This window comes from Atta cephalotes (assembly GCF_000143395.1).
Source record: "Atta cephalotes unplaced genomic scaffold scaffold00048, whole genome shotgun sequence".
Lineage (NCBI taxonomy): Eukaryota > Metazoa > Arthropoda > Insecta > Hymenoptera > Formicidae > Atta > Atta cephalotes.
The window spans coordinates 1,544,728-1,560,726 of NW_012130112.1; the positions used below are offsets into that span (position 1 = coordinate 1,544,728).

Here is a 15,999-nt window from a genome sequence, read left to right on the forward strand (position 1 = left end):
GACGGCGGCGGCGGCGGCGGCGGCGGTGGCGGAGGCAGTGGAGAAGGCGGTGGAGGCGACGGCGGCCGCGGGGTCGAGTCGCGTCTGCGCTACGAATGAAACTGAATTTGATGGACCCACAGCGCGAGAAGCCCACGAATAATGTTCTTTACTCTAGACAGTAGGTACTCCGCCATGCAAGTGATAATTTGAACAGTCTCCCCGTTTTCGTGTCAGACGTCAGATTTTCTGGAAGAATTTACTTATTCATGCGTCAGACTACTCCGTGATGTAGGTTATCGGACGGAAATAACGTAATTGTCCCAATTTGCGATATCCGATAGCCGACGAGTCCGTGGCGCGCTCTCCGCACTCCGCATTCGGACTCGTAGTAACCGCGAGTTGATCGCTAATCAATTTCGTATACGGATGATACGTAATTGAATCGCACGCCGCGTGATGAGATTTTATTTTATTTTTTTCACTCGCCAGGCTACTAATGCGCTTCTCTTACAATTAGTATTGATGCGCCGTGCTATTCGTATCTTATTGACGCGACGGATGCGCTACTTGGCGGCATTTATCGATCGAATCTCGCGGACAGTTCTCTGACTAACCACTTGGCTCAGACACGACTGAGCTTTAATCGCTAATTGATTTTGTGCACACGTTCGAAGGTTTATATACCATATTGATGTGTCCAGGGCACATCTAATTTTGCATTCCCGGATAAAATGGATTAAGAGAATTGGTTTTCTGTTATGTTAAAATACGATTTTCCAAGGAATAACATGCCTTGATAGAGAAACGATTACGCGTATCTGAATTATACAGAATATCCGCAATTATATATAATCGACTTATTTTGCTAATGCCTTTACACCATGGATTCCTCAGGAAAAAAAAGACGTACTCTACTTATATATGCTGTAATTTGTATGCGATAATTTTACGTTTTTTTTAGAATAATTGATAATATAAAAAAATATTATTAATGTTCTAATAAATATCTTGAAAATAATCAGCCAAACGAGCATTATTAACATTCTCGAGAAAACATGATGAAAAATTAAGAAACATTACTTATTTTATAATGTCTTTTTTCGGATCGTCTTTCTAAATTCTAATTTCAAACCACTCCTTGATTCTGCGCTATGATTATATAATCTTGTTATCAGTTATATGTTAGCCACTTAATCAGACCCACCGTCGGACGATGAAATAAATTATGCGGAGGGCTTGCAGGGTCTGATAATTCAATTGTAATTGCCTAATCCTCATAATACCTTACTTCTAGAAGACGTATCTCGACCGCAAGGGTCGGCCGCATCGAAAAATGACTCTATTAACCGCGACGACGTTCGCAGAGAATCGCGCAAAGGGGAAGAAACTTTGCTAAACAACAGTAGGAAGTGTTAACTATATAGCTAATAAGAGCAATCTGTATTCTTGCTGGCACTATTAAGCTTCGTCCACAACATACAAATGTTTTATATTATGTTAACAATGCGCGTAATTTTATAAATCTTTTTAAACACATTAAGTAGATATTATACAAGAGAAAAAAATGACAGCGAGGAGAAAGATTAATTTTTTTATGCTTGCGATAATCAGCACTATAATAGTATATGATAATATTTAGTTCGTTAATTAATGCATGCATGCTAAATAAAGACTCGGCATTTAAACTAAGTTTGATTAATTCAGATGACGGTATGTGAATATGAAAAAAATCTGATTCGTTGTACAAATAAAAAAAAGCAGTAAGTGTGAGAGAAACTTTAGAATCTTCTTCCCAACTTTGGTAATTTCGACTATTGCAGACGTGTGTATACACATGTATGTGTGCACGTATGAAGATCGAGTAACTGTTTAAGTGTTACGTTAAAGGAGGGTCCATCGCGCTTTGCCCCTTAGTCGCGAATCGTAATTTATTGCTCTGCTAATGCTTCGATTAAGCAACATGTCCGCGTGAAAAACGTTGTCATTATGGATACAACTTCCTACGGAAAAGTATTACGTCTCACTCTAATGCTTCTAAGAACAAATATTTTAATTGTACTTGCTCACAGCAAGTAATTTTATTCGTAAACGTGACGCTTTTCTTCATTCTTTAGAAATTACATTTCAGTTTTCAGCAAATTTTTCATCATCGCGTGAAGCTCAATTTATGAAAAAAATTAAACAGGAAAAATAATTTGATAAATTAGACAAAATGCGTAGAGAAAATATTTAATTACAACAACTGCTTCCATTAAAAGTTTTCGTTTTCTTTATTTTGTTTTACAATTCAAATAATTTATGTATACATATCTGTGTGACAAACAAGACATATATTCTATATTTTTCATTTTGTATTTTCCTCTTTAGTAGTATATTTTGATTGTCAATTCTGGCGAGATGCAGCTTCGCATTTCGTTATAGAGAATACAACAAATGATAAGATAGCGAGAGGGAAATTTCGGAATTAAAAAGAGTGACGGCAGTTCAGCAACCTAGAGACAGTCGTAGGTACGCCGTACTCGACGAAGACACGAGGAGTTCATAAATAATCGAAGCGCTAGAACACGCCAGTGGTTTCCGCATGAAACATTGATCGGGCAATGCGGACATTACAGGTCGTAATGAAATAAGTGGGCAGTGAATCACTTTTAGTTTTACCCGCCGTCCAAGCTAACGATATTTTGATAACTCTTACGGATTAATCTGGACAGGGGGTAGTAGGCTTGGCGGATTACGGATAATAAAGAGTTGATGAAGAGAATAATAAAACTTTTAAAGAAATACCGTTACTTCATGTAAAAGGTATATGATATTAAATAGTAGAATATATATCTTATGTAACAACGTTAATCATAATTTCAGAATGTATATGTAAATATTCAAACCCAAGTCATTTGAAATTATTTTTGTCGTGTCGTATTTTGAGAAATTTATATTGCAACATAAAACAATTTCTGAGAAAATTGTAACATGTCAAAAAAAAAAAATTTTGAAAAATTTGTCTAATTATTTTCTGTGGATATACAACATAAAAATAATAATCTTGTTTATTAATTGTGATCATATAGATCGTTAGATACGTATTCTATCGCTAATTAATTATTCGATAAATACTGAAATTTGTTTGTATTTCAACGTAATGCTTTCTTTTAAGAGATTATAGAAACTGTAGCTATGAAGATTTCTACATAAATATTGTTAAACATTCAATATTTTGTCACTGAAAAGGATATTTAAAATTGTTCTGCATGTTAAATTAACAATTTTTATGTTCATAATAATAAATTATATGCAGTATATATTGTAGAATTCAGCAAACTCATTCAATTTGTTTATATTTGAAAAGTAGTTTGTTTATACGATTAACGATTCACGCAGTAATGTCAAATAACAAGTTACACGAAGCACACGAATCTTCACACAAATAGAGAAAATCAGTAATTATTAATTAATATTATTACTTATAGAAGAAATAAAAACTAATAGAAGAAAGAAAAGGTTAGTAATAGTTTAAATTATATTGATTCGTTTTACACGCAAAATCATTGAGATAACGTTTAGTAATGCCAACATTTCATATATTGGATGATATTTCGTATATTAGCGAAACTGCAAATTTTGTTTAAACATAGATTTGAAAAATATCTTCGTATTGAAATGGCTTCAAAGGCATGTTATAAGTTATGTACAACTTATAACTGCGATATTCTTTGAACGTAGATCGAACCTAGTAACATGTCGCAAGTGACAGATGTAGTTGATGCAGAATGTCCCATATAATATCGATCTCACCTCGGTGTACAGACAAGTCTAAGTGATATGAGGCTATGAATGCAATGTACAGCTTTCATTAAGATATTCCCCTAAAAAAGTTACTTTAATCAATAACAAAGAGTAGATAGAAACAAATTGCAACTATAAAGTCGACATAACATAGTAATCGATATCAAGTTACATAAATTTTAATTAGTTTACATCAGTATAATTTTACATCAGAAATTCATGTCTTACCGAGGAAGTTTGGAATATTTTGTTATAAATAAATAAAACTGTTATGAGTTCTCTTTTTTTTTTCAAAGGCAATAACAGAAAAAAGAAAATAAGATATAACTCAATAAAAAATTTTAAAAAATTACATATTATATATGTTAAAGATTAAAAAATTACATAGTACAGGATGGGCCATTTAAAATTTGGAATTTAATTTGGCTCTAAAAAAAAAGGCATGAATATTTTTCAAAGTTTATGGCTTCATTGGAAAGGTAGTACATTGCCATTTACCGAGGTCTTTATTCAAAATTCTTCTCAAAGAAGTGCATGAAATGTTCAAGTTTTGAGAACGATGGCGACTTAATGTTGTTCAAGTACACTCTGAGCAACAGCAGCAATGTTTTCGGACCTTACTGGACGAGCATGTGAACGAGTTCCTTTATCCAATAAGGATCCAGTTTGCCGAATTCGCTTCACAAATTGATCCACAAACTGCGTTGAAGGCATTTCTTTTCTACCAAATTTTCCACGTAAATTTCTTACAGTTTGGGTTGAAGACTCACCACTTTGGAAATAAGTTTTCAATATTTCCCAATTTTGTTCAAGCGTATAGCGACCCATTTCGTAAATGTCAAACAAAAAACTAAATTTCTGATACATCATAAATGTTATTACGCCTTTCAAACTCAAAATAACCGGTAGTTGAAATTCCAAACGCTAGATGGCCCACCCTGTATATGTATACCTGAGAAACATTGATGTCCGAAAAATTAATATAGAATACGTATATGTATGTGTACGTATATAGGATACGCATTCATAAAATTCTTTAAAAAATCGGCAAGTTACAAAAAGGGAATTTTGGTCCAACCCTCTTAGCACATAACGCGCCATGAAATGAAATCACACCCACTCCCCCTTGTTACTCCGTTCTGCGCTGCTCATAAATTTCGCCGTAGCGTAGTTTAAGCTATTTTCGTTACCATTAAATGTTGACTCCACCGAAGGGGACTGGATCTCCAAACACGCGAAAGGGAATCGGGATGATCCTCCCCCCGGCTCGTCCAGTTTCACCACTGCTGCGCGATACTGACGGATATATTCTGTCCACCGTCCCGAGGGAGACTCGGTCAAGTATCTATCCTTCGGATCGATTCCAGTGTAACGGATGAATTTGATTACCGAACATCATAGGGCATGTGTATATGCGCTAATACAATGACGTTATCAGGCTCGGGGGGATTGTAATCTAATGCCATTAATCCGTGCAAATATCGTCGTTTTTTCAATTACACATATCTGTTGTTTCTATTACACTGAAAATATTATATACACAAAAATATTTTATATATATATATATATATATATACACATACATCTTTAGCATCGAATATCGAATATTAACTATAAAAATTGTTTTTAGATTTACAAGACTAGATTATTCCGCGTACTTCTTGTTATTTTTTTTTGTCATGTATAGGATAATTTCATAATAGATAACCAAATTGTAGGAGTACTATTCTATTTACATTAAGCATTAGAAAGGTATAAACACGAATCAGAAACGTTCCCTTACCGTCAGAGATATTTTTTTCTTATGACAATATATTCATTATTCAAATGACGAGATGTTTCGATAAAACTTGTATTCTTTTATAAGTCTACATTCACAAGTTATTATGACTGTTGTTCAAATAAACTCGCTTTCGAGAAAAAATAATTTAACGTTCCAATATAAAGTTTAATGCAATATCATCCAATTCATCCTACATTAGAAATTTCTACTAGTTTTCTATCGTTTAAAATAATTTTTTCAAAATTTTACATACATGTATCCATTGCGCTATCCCAAATTATAATTATCTTAAGTTATAATTAAAAATCTAAGGAATAAGAAATGAATAAGAAAATGTTTTTAGATAATAAATATCTTTTTGCAGTATTTACAATATACCTATCCATATATTTGCTTATATCAAAATTAATAGATATGTCCATTAACAAAAAAAATTTTGTTTAGTTGTCCACTTCGAAATAAAATTAAATTTATATAATAAAATAATAGAATATTTTAGAAAAATAAAAAAATTCAACTTAAATAATAGAAAATTTATGTCTGAGCCTAAAAAAACTTACAATACGCGAACATCTCGGATAACAAAACTATTTTTAGGCTATCGATCGCACAGCCATGTTGCCGTCCAATATACAAGCTCATTGTTGCCCAGATAACGTCAAATGGATAAAATTCAACAAGAATTTATATAATAAATAGGCTATAACTAATCATTATTTGCATTATCCTCATAAAGTAAATCAATTTACATTTGCAAATTACGATATTTAATCTGTTTTCCTTTACGCTTGTAATTAACTGCGAATAAATAAATACTAAATTAGTAACAAACAAAAAAAATATGTGCATATATGTGCACATATGAATTTTATATGTAAATATTCAAATAAAATTTGACAAATGAAAACTGAAAAAGATCTCCTAATTTATCATTAAGATACTTGTTCAATTAATGATCCCAACTTCTATTTACAAGTCAAAAGTATTATTAATAATATTGGATGATGGTCTCTTAAGTACAAAAATAGCAGTAACAATCAGTAATTAAAATTGTGAAAAAATTAATGTGGTATTAATTACGCTGAAATTAAAAAAAAATGTTGCAATTAGATCACAATGTAACAAGTATGTCAAGTTATCTGATTGTCAAAACATTACTTAATGCTTTAATACAATAAGTAACATATTGTAACATTTTGTATTTCAGGGTGATTTATTTTTAAAAAATCTTCAAACTATAAAAGGCATGTAACTGTAAATACATGAAGTATAAAAATTAGAAAGTATAAGTTGCAATTAGATCACAATGTAACAAGTACGTCAAGTTATCTGATTGTCAAAACATTACTTGATGCAATAAGTAATATATTTAATGCAATAAGTAATATATTGTAACACTTTGTGTTTCAGGGTGATTTATTCGGTGGCTTGAATAGTGGTCTGCAAGATGGCTTACTTTCAAGAGCGGAGGCTTTGGCAGCAGATTTGGGAAAGCACAACGCTGGGACACCGATGCCGCTGAAGCACGATCCCGTATCTGTGTACCATCACGGAGCACATATGCCTACCCCCCACCCGAATAACCGGCCACATCATCAGGTACAATCACACCTCCTTGTGAGTCCGCATTTTTGATATATTTTATTCTATCGTACATATTACATTCCACAATACAATGTTAGAAAGTGAACACGTATTGTCTTATTTAATGGTGTGTCAATAAATAAACTATATAGATACTCTCTCTTTATAAATCGAAAAAAAAGCTTTTTTATTAAAAATAAAAAATCTATCTTATATTTTTGTGAAGAAAAAAATGAAAAATATTAATCGCGCAAACTAAGCTGTTTAAATATTGTATGGAATATGCATATCGCAACATTTAGCTGCGAATATCAAATCAAATGGTTTATCCATTTTGCATTTCTATTTTTATTCTTGCATTAGATATCATAACTATGTACTGAGATTTAATTGTTGATAATAAAAAAAAGAATAGTATTATTCGTGCAAGATAATTATCGTGATAAAAGCTGAAGGCTGCTATTGCCATTTCGTAAACCCCCGTATACAAGCTGGGGGGGGGGGGGAGGGGATGATACATCCATAAAATGCAACGAATCCAACGGTCGGTTAAAATCGTTGCTAATAATTAATTACGCGCGGCAATTAATTTTGAATTCATATTTAATTGGCAGATTGAAAAATTTAATTTACGCAGTTTATTTGTTAATATCGCGAACAATGCAGACAACGATTTTAATTTTCTGCGTTTTAATGGTTAATAAGCCGTATTATATTTACAACCGTCGTTCATAATCGTGTAACAGCAGTGCAGTCGCAGCGCCGTGATTACGCCGTTTAGATACGGTCACAATAATACATATATGATTTCGTGCGAATTGCATTTCAATTTGTTGCCTCGTGTACCTTATGCTAATTTGAGCAATCTGATGCTGATGATAGAAGCACAATGGCAGAACGACGCCGGGTAACCAATGCGCATCGATCCGGAATGATGTTCTTAAATGTAGGGGCGTGTTGCTTGTATATTATCTCCGTGTCACGACTGCTTGTAATGCTTTCTCTCCTCCCCCCTTTAACCCCAGATAGAGAGCAATGAATTCTAAGGGTCCACGGGACCTGCGTCTGCGGCGAGGGTTCAATATGGGTTTTGTTCAACTTCTCGCGTGTCGGCTTTCTGTGGGATTTGCGTACGTGATTTTATCGTCATAAATCGCTTTCTCTCCTTTTCCTCGACTCCACTTGTTAGATCTAAATTATGTACAACTTTGTACTTTAAATTGATCGTTATTTCTATTGCGCCATTTTTCTACTACCAATTCCGCTTCATAAATTCAATTTTCTGACTTTTTTGATAATAATTTTGGCATTTATTAAAGTATCTTAATAATCAATTAGGATAAATAATCCTATTTTCGATCAAAAAGGGGATTTTGGTATTTAAATATGTCGCGACATTTATATGCCTATACATATTCAATTTTGCAAACGCGCCAAAATATTTTACCGTCTTAAAATTTGCAACAGAACTAAGATAGTAATCATATATTAAATTGACAAGCAATTTAATGATATTGATATTGATGCTGATAGATATCTTAAAAGGATATTAACAATTTGATGCTAATAAATATCTTAAAATAATTTGTTGCGAAAAATATTACCTCAGTCGAGATTCGAATTCAAATCTCGAATTCCGTGCAAGGAATTCCTCTCAATTTAATCACTAAGATAATATTCGTCACAATAACCTTTCACAAGTAATGAGAGATTCGTTTTTCGTCGTTTTTCAAAAAGACATGTATAAACAATTACAATTCCAAATTATATATACCGACGGGAATAAAGCAATTAAGAGAAATAAAATTCTATTTTCGGTCAATCTTAATGATACTATAGTTTACAAAAAATTTTTTTTCTATTACTTTGATTACCGGATTAATCTCTTATAGATTTTTGAACTGAAAACGAAAAAATATATAAATGATTTTTAATTTCAACGATGGAATAAATCAAATCCTATAACTATTCAATTTCAGCTTCATATGATATTCAACTATGCTTGAAAGCATTGAGTTTTAATAAATGCGCCGTATTTTGACCGTATTGAAAAAAAAAGAACACGCGTACCTACATAAGATACATATATAAAAGTAATTGATGAGTAATAAAAAGATTTTAAATACGTGTACAGTAGGCAAGAAAGCAAAAAGGCAAAAACAAACGTCGTACCGATGTAAAAACAGCAAATCGACATGCGTAACGCATGAGATCCGAATGTGCGCGCGGATCGAAAGCGAATACAACGGGGTGAACAAGGAGGGAAGAAAGAAAAATTAGGGGTGAGGTGGGCAATAGAGCAAGGAGAAAGAGCAAAACATAGGAGCCGGCTAACCCTACCATCGTGTCAGCGTAATGATGAAATATTGCGCAGGTCTCTCGGGCCCTACCTCGTACGCCCCTGGGCAAGTCCACCCCCGACAACCCCCCAACGAAATCCCCTCTCCTCCCTCGCCCCCTGACCCCTTCCCCCCCGTATGCTTGTATATTTGCTACCGGCTCCAGACAGCTTCCACCTTCTGCCTTTTCCACGCTGCCCGCCAACGTCCATGCAGCGCAACCCCCCTGCATTTCTGATGTAACTGCGCTATCCCAGGGCACCACCGCCGACCGAAACCGTGCCATCCAGTTAGCTCACTATACTGCCGTTCTCATGAGAATAGATGATGCGCGTGTTGCCTACGCGTGTACGTGTATGTGTGTATAAGCCTCGACGAGGTCGTATAAGCGTTTATGTATGTACGTGAGGTAATGGCCGGATTGAGAACGACGTGGATATTTTTAGTAGCGATTTTTATAGTGATTTTGGCGCTATATTTAGTGTTACGTGCTACTCAAACACGATACAGTTTTACACGTACAAAGCTAAGAATAATTTATTAGAAGAATATATAATACGAAAGAAATTAGCTAATTAAAATGTAGACATGTCTCATAATTAAGGGGGGGGTTCAACAACTAATTCATTCGCATCTCATTATGCATTTGACACAAATAGATTTTGATACATATATAATATATCTTTCCATTTATGAAAATAAAAAGCTATTTTACAATAAAATCCTTAAACAATTTCACACATATATGCTATATCGACAATCACTATCACTTGCGATGTAAATTGTTGTCTAATAAGTTTATTGTACGTGCATGAAGAACAATTTTATTTCTGAAATATACGTGTGAACTAATTCTAATTACATGTTCTGTCCCCACGGTCAAAACCGTTGCTGTGTTGGCGTCTAGTTAATTCAGTATACTCTCGTGAGACTAGACAATTTCATGTGTGTAAACAAGATCATACGCGTGTGCGTGGTACCTTACATACTTAAGTACGCAATAAATAAATTATGTACTAAAGTAGATTAACAATTAAAATAAGTTAATTGAAAAAAAATCAATCGACTTGAATAAAAATCACAGTAAGCGTATATTGAAACATTTCTATAAAAAAAAAAAACAGGCCAAATTCAAAGGGAAGAAACAAAAAATTAGAAGATACTTTCTTTGTACTTTTTTCAAATAAACAAAACACCATTTCAAAAAATAGCTTTCTCATTTATTCGTCCTTAATTTGCGATTTATCGCATTTGACTCGTGGCAATGCGTTTTCTGTTTCGTTTCAACAGATGAATATCCGATATTGACTTTAAGAAAACGAGTTAACAGCATGCCACAACACGTGCTATATGTAACAGCAGAGTGTAAGAGAAGAAAAATATGAAAGAAGTTCATAAATAATTTGTAAAGAGTTATGCTGGAGGTGCGTTTTGCATTCGTGACGACGGTCGCGGCACGTGTAGCATAATTATATATGTTAGCTTGTACATATTTCCTACTCTCTCTACCGTACTCGACCTAACTTTGCTTTTTATCCCCTTCATTCATATCTCTCCCACACCACGATGGTGCTTCATCAAAACGCATTTCCGCAAACTCGACGATACGATACGCATCCGGCCTTTCAGCAGACCTTTCAAACACCTCCGAATTTATACATTTCACTTTATATTACACATTTTCTTGAATAATACGCATACGTGAAGCGAATATCTCGAATTTTTCCAATACAAGATATCTTTATGTTAACACATTTAATTATTAATATCACTTTTTAATAATTAGAAAGTGCTATTACTACTAATTTTATTTTATTTTTTTTAATAAATGGTTTTAATGAATTGTTTTTAATCTCTGTTCCACAATATGTGTTTAATTTAGATATTATTAATTCTTAATTGGTATTGGACTTTTCTCTGAAAAAAAAACACTGTAATACATAGTAAATCATTTTATTCTTGTTTTCTAATGTTAAGTGAGGATGAAATAATTCTTACACTATGTTTCTTGCTAGAAAACGTTCATTATGAACGATTATCTTAAATTAATTATAAGTTTTCTTTAGGTCTATTAAATTCTGACATAATCAAATGTGACTTACACACATATAAAAACCAACCGCTATTCTTTTTTTCTAATTAATTGTTCTTAATTTCGATTTTTTGACCAATGGATTTGGAAAATAATGGTTGTGCTAACTTAAGATTAAAGTACAGCTATAAGAAATAGTAAAAAATTAAAAATAAATACGTCTTTTTATAGTGCTATTTAATTGTTAATTAATTATTCTATTATCGAATTTGTTGCTCCAACCGAGTTACAAAAAATAATACTGGTTTAGAAAGAGAAAGAGCGAGATCCGCTGAAAAAATCAAGAGCAATTAACAAAAAAAAATAGCAATTAATTTTTAATATAAGTTGCATCCGACTGTGCTGAAGTTGATCAGATTAACAAACATGTTTTCTTTTATTGATGTGTATTGTTAATTATCAATTTAGTAATTATTACACATATTAAAGAATAAACCAAGAATATTGATAAAAGAGAAAAGAGAAGTCTCTCTCTCTCTCTCTCTCTCTCTCTTTTGAAATATTTAAGTATGTTACAAAATCTCGTTGTATATGAAGAATTTAAAAAATTAAGACCAATCACATGAACATAGGTTTTCTAAAAGACAAAAAGGAAAGACAAAATAGTAAATACCAAATAATAAGGCTCTTTAATATAGATCTTATTCTATTCTTATACACATATAATTACTACAAGATTGAAACGAACAAGATTGTCATGACAGAATACGAGCTTTTGTATCATCTCATCAAAGGATGTCACCATCAATATATTTCGTACGACTAACTAACGTTGTCAACTAACTAAAACTTTCAACAGATGCTCCAAAAACATTTTGGGAACGTCGAACGTAAAAGAATGTTCTTAACAAAATAAACACGTATTCGAATTAAAGACTCTTAATTTGCATGTTCCAGATGAGCCATCCAGGAATGGAGAGTCTCGACATGCTGGATCCAGCAAATTCGATGACAACACTGACACCAATGTCCGAAAGCACGGGCGGTGGACCGGGGCATCATGCGGGCATCCACGGTCCCTCCGTATACGGCGGCATGAACGGTATGATGAGTCATCATCATCATCACAGTAACCTAGGCGGCGGTGGCGGCAGCGTGCCGCATCCGGCGCATCATCATCCGGCGATGGCTGCAGCGGCCGCGGCTGCAGCCGCGGCGGGTCTACATCCTGACGCAGATACCGATCCGCGCGAGTTGGAGGCCTTCGCCGAGCGATTCAAACAACGGCGCATCAAACTCGGCGTTACGCAAGCCGATGTCGGCAAAGCGCTAGCCAATCTCAAGCTACCAGGTGTTGGCGCTCTCTCGCAGTCGACGATCTGTCGCTTCGAATCGCTCACACTCTCGCACAACAACATGATCGCCCTGAAGCCGATCCTCCAGGCGTGGCTGGAGGAGGCGGAGGCCCAGGCGAAGAATAAGCGACGCGACCCGGACGCACCTTCGGTATTACCAGCCGGTGAAAAGAAACGGAAGCGTACAAGCATCGCTGCGCCAGAGAAACGCTCGTTAGAGGCGTATTTCGCGGTACAGCCGCGGCCGTCCGGTGAGAAGATCGCGGCGATCGCGGAAAAGCTCGACTTGAAGAAGAACGTCGTACGAGTCTGGTTCTGCAATCAGCGGCAGAAGCAGAAGCGCATGAAGTTCGCGGCTCAACATTGACCCGAGGGTGGCTTGTGACAGCAAAACTGACCGTACCAGCTGCCTAGTCTCGAGCCCAAACCTGAACCTCTGACTGAGTTTCAGGGTTGGCCGTGAAGTGCCCAAAACTGTCAAGGCGGGCTTTCCCCGACTCCGCTGGTAGTCATCATCGATGAGGAGATTCCAAATCATTGTCGTCGGATCAACGTCATCGGGATATCTATCTGCGGCAGTCTTTCGCGGTTACTAAAACGAATGGCTCGATACTACGGGCAGACGATACTATCGGTACACGAAGCTGTCACAGGCTGAAGAGTCGCTTGTTATCACTGCGCGTGTGTAATATGCTTTAAAACGCATATTCTGGAATCACCGGTTGCAGGGAGCTATTCTTGACCCGTTTCGGTTCGCGATTCTCTCTCCTCTTCAGCTAACACGATTATCTCTCGTGACGTTATACAATCGATGCAATGAAAACGCTGGTGACGCGTTTACGAATGTCTCACGATGGATATTATCGCGGTATCATAACAGTAAATATAAATTTATATCGCAATCAGTCCATCAAATTGATCGCCGCATTTTCATCCACAATGGAAGTTGTTGCAATACTATGATTTCTAATATACAGTGACTCATTTCTTTTTTTCTTGTTATATCTATTAATTAACAAATCTCTAATTGACTTTACTTTAATGAAAATATTAAAGATATGTCTTATATCCTAATGTTGAAATAAATAAGCAAATTCAAACGCACATTGCGCCTCTTTATTTCGCTCGAAAAAACGAATGCGAGTGATATGCAGATAATGCCGAGAAAAAACACTGATCGCTGCAATAATGCATAACGCTTTCAACGGTATGCTTTTTGGAAAATGGAAAACTCTGCACTAGGGGGATATAAACGCTTTCTTCGTATTTTCATTTACATTAGCAGTAAGCATTGTAGCGATGGATTTGTATTGGATAATAATATTATAGGACTACGTAAATATCGTCCGATTCGTGCGTTTCATCTGAACAGGATATATTTGTTATCTTTTTTTAAGACTATATATTGCTCATAACCCACAATACATGTTAAAGTTTTCTTTTAACTAAAATATACGCTGTGCAATATTTTTTAATTTAGCGGGCAAATTTTAAGTATAATTTTTTCTTGCAATCAATTATTAACTTTTATAGCTTAATATGATATTTTATTTTATGGATAATTCTTTTTTCATCAAGAGAAAACTTATATATTAAGTTCAAAAAATATGTAAAAATAAAGATTTGTTAGAAAGTCATTCAATATTACAATATCTTGAATTATTCGAAGCAGAAAAAGAAAGAGAAAATGTAGATTTGTATTGTGATTTTATGAGAATAATTAGACAAAAATTTAATTCAATTCAAATATTTCTATTATTATAATGCTTCAACTAATATTTTCTTCTGATCATCGGAAATAAAGAGCCTTCAAGCTTGCAATCTGAAGAACTACAAGATCAAGAAATACACTACCAACGATAGCGATAAAACAGTTTACGATGCTATTTGCCCTTCGACCCCTCGTCGTATGGCATTCGCGGTTGAAATCGCTGTTCGGCACCGATTTCACTATCATATTTCTTGAAAACCAATATATGAAATCCTATAATCCATGTAAAATAAATGTACAATAAGAAGTATTTTATTTTTTTTTGTTAAGAAGTAAAAAAGTTTAACGAATTTTTATTAAGATTCGTTTATAATATTAGATTTTGTTTATAATATCACTTTTTATGAATACATAATTATAATCATACAAATTAAAAGGTCGTAAGATCTTTAAGTGTATATTATCATATTTTATAAAATCACATTGCAACAGAAATTATTTATCAAACAATCGAAATAATACACAAAGAATATCTAAATGTTAAAGAAAAACTTTCCAACATAATTCTTTCAATTCTTATAATTTCTATCATAAAAAATTTATAAAATAGACAAACTAAACTAAATATTTGTGTAAGTTTCTCTAATACAATGATATTTAAAATTTTCGACATCATTATATTGTCTGTTGATTCGAATGGATCATCAATAAATTATATCCTTAACGCAATTACGATCTTAATAATTTTTCATTTTTGAGCTTGTAATATTTTACATAGTCACAAATCGACAATATTTATATCGCAAAAAAACACATCGGAAACAATCGTAAATCACTAGGTCGCCATTGCAATAATTTACTGAGCAATAATCATTGAAGGCACAATCGATTGTCGGAGGATGATCCCGACGGGTTTGAAAAGCGAGAAAAAGGAAGAGAGAGAGAGTCTTTTCGTCGTTCGTTTTTCACGGACGAGCTTGTCATGACAAGTGAACGGCGAAGAGCAAAGATTACCAACGCGTCTTGAAAAGTACAACTCGAAACATAAAATATAAAGTACGTATTTGTTATAAAGACGACGCGCGGATACGTCGCGCCGAAGAAAAAGTGATATTAATCCTAATGAAGACGCTCAGTGCAGTGTAAACAGTGAAGAGAACGATAGTGTGCATGTGAACGAGTGAATGTATGTTGCGTATGTAAGGCAGAATCAAGGAGTTGAAATTTAGAAAAAGATAAAGAAAAGAATAAATGTGAGAGAGAGAGAGAGAGAGAGAGAGAGAGAGAGAGAGAGAGAGAGAAGAAAGTAAAGAAAGGAAAGGAAAGGAAAGGAAGGAAGAAGAAGAAGAGAGAGAGGAGGAGGGAGGGAGGAGAGAGAGAGAGAGAGAGAGAGAGAGAGAGAGAGAGAGAGAGAGAGAGAGAGAAGAANA

General features: G+C 34.3%; 1 protein-coding gene across 1 annotated transcript in view; it reads left to right on the forward strand.

The window, feature by feature from the left end:
* The window catches only part of LOC105622798 (inhibitory POU protein), a 40,420-nt gene extending 27,195 nt beyond the window's left edge, over positions 1-13,225 (forward strand). Inside the window, exons 3-4 of the mRNA XM_012204209.1 lie at positions 6,959-7,147; positions 12,461-13,225. Of these exons, the coding sequence (XP_012059599.1) occupies positions 6,959-7,147; positions 12,461-13,225 (954 nt within the window). The remainder of the gene's footprint in view (positions 1-6,958; positions 7,148-12,460) is intronic.
* Positions 13,226-15,999: the final 2,774 nt, after the last annotated feature.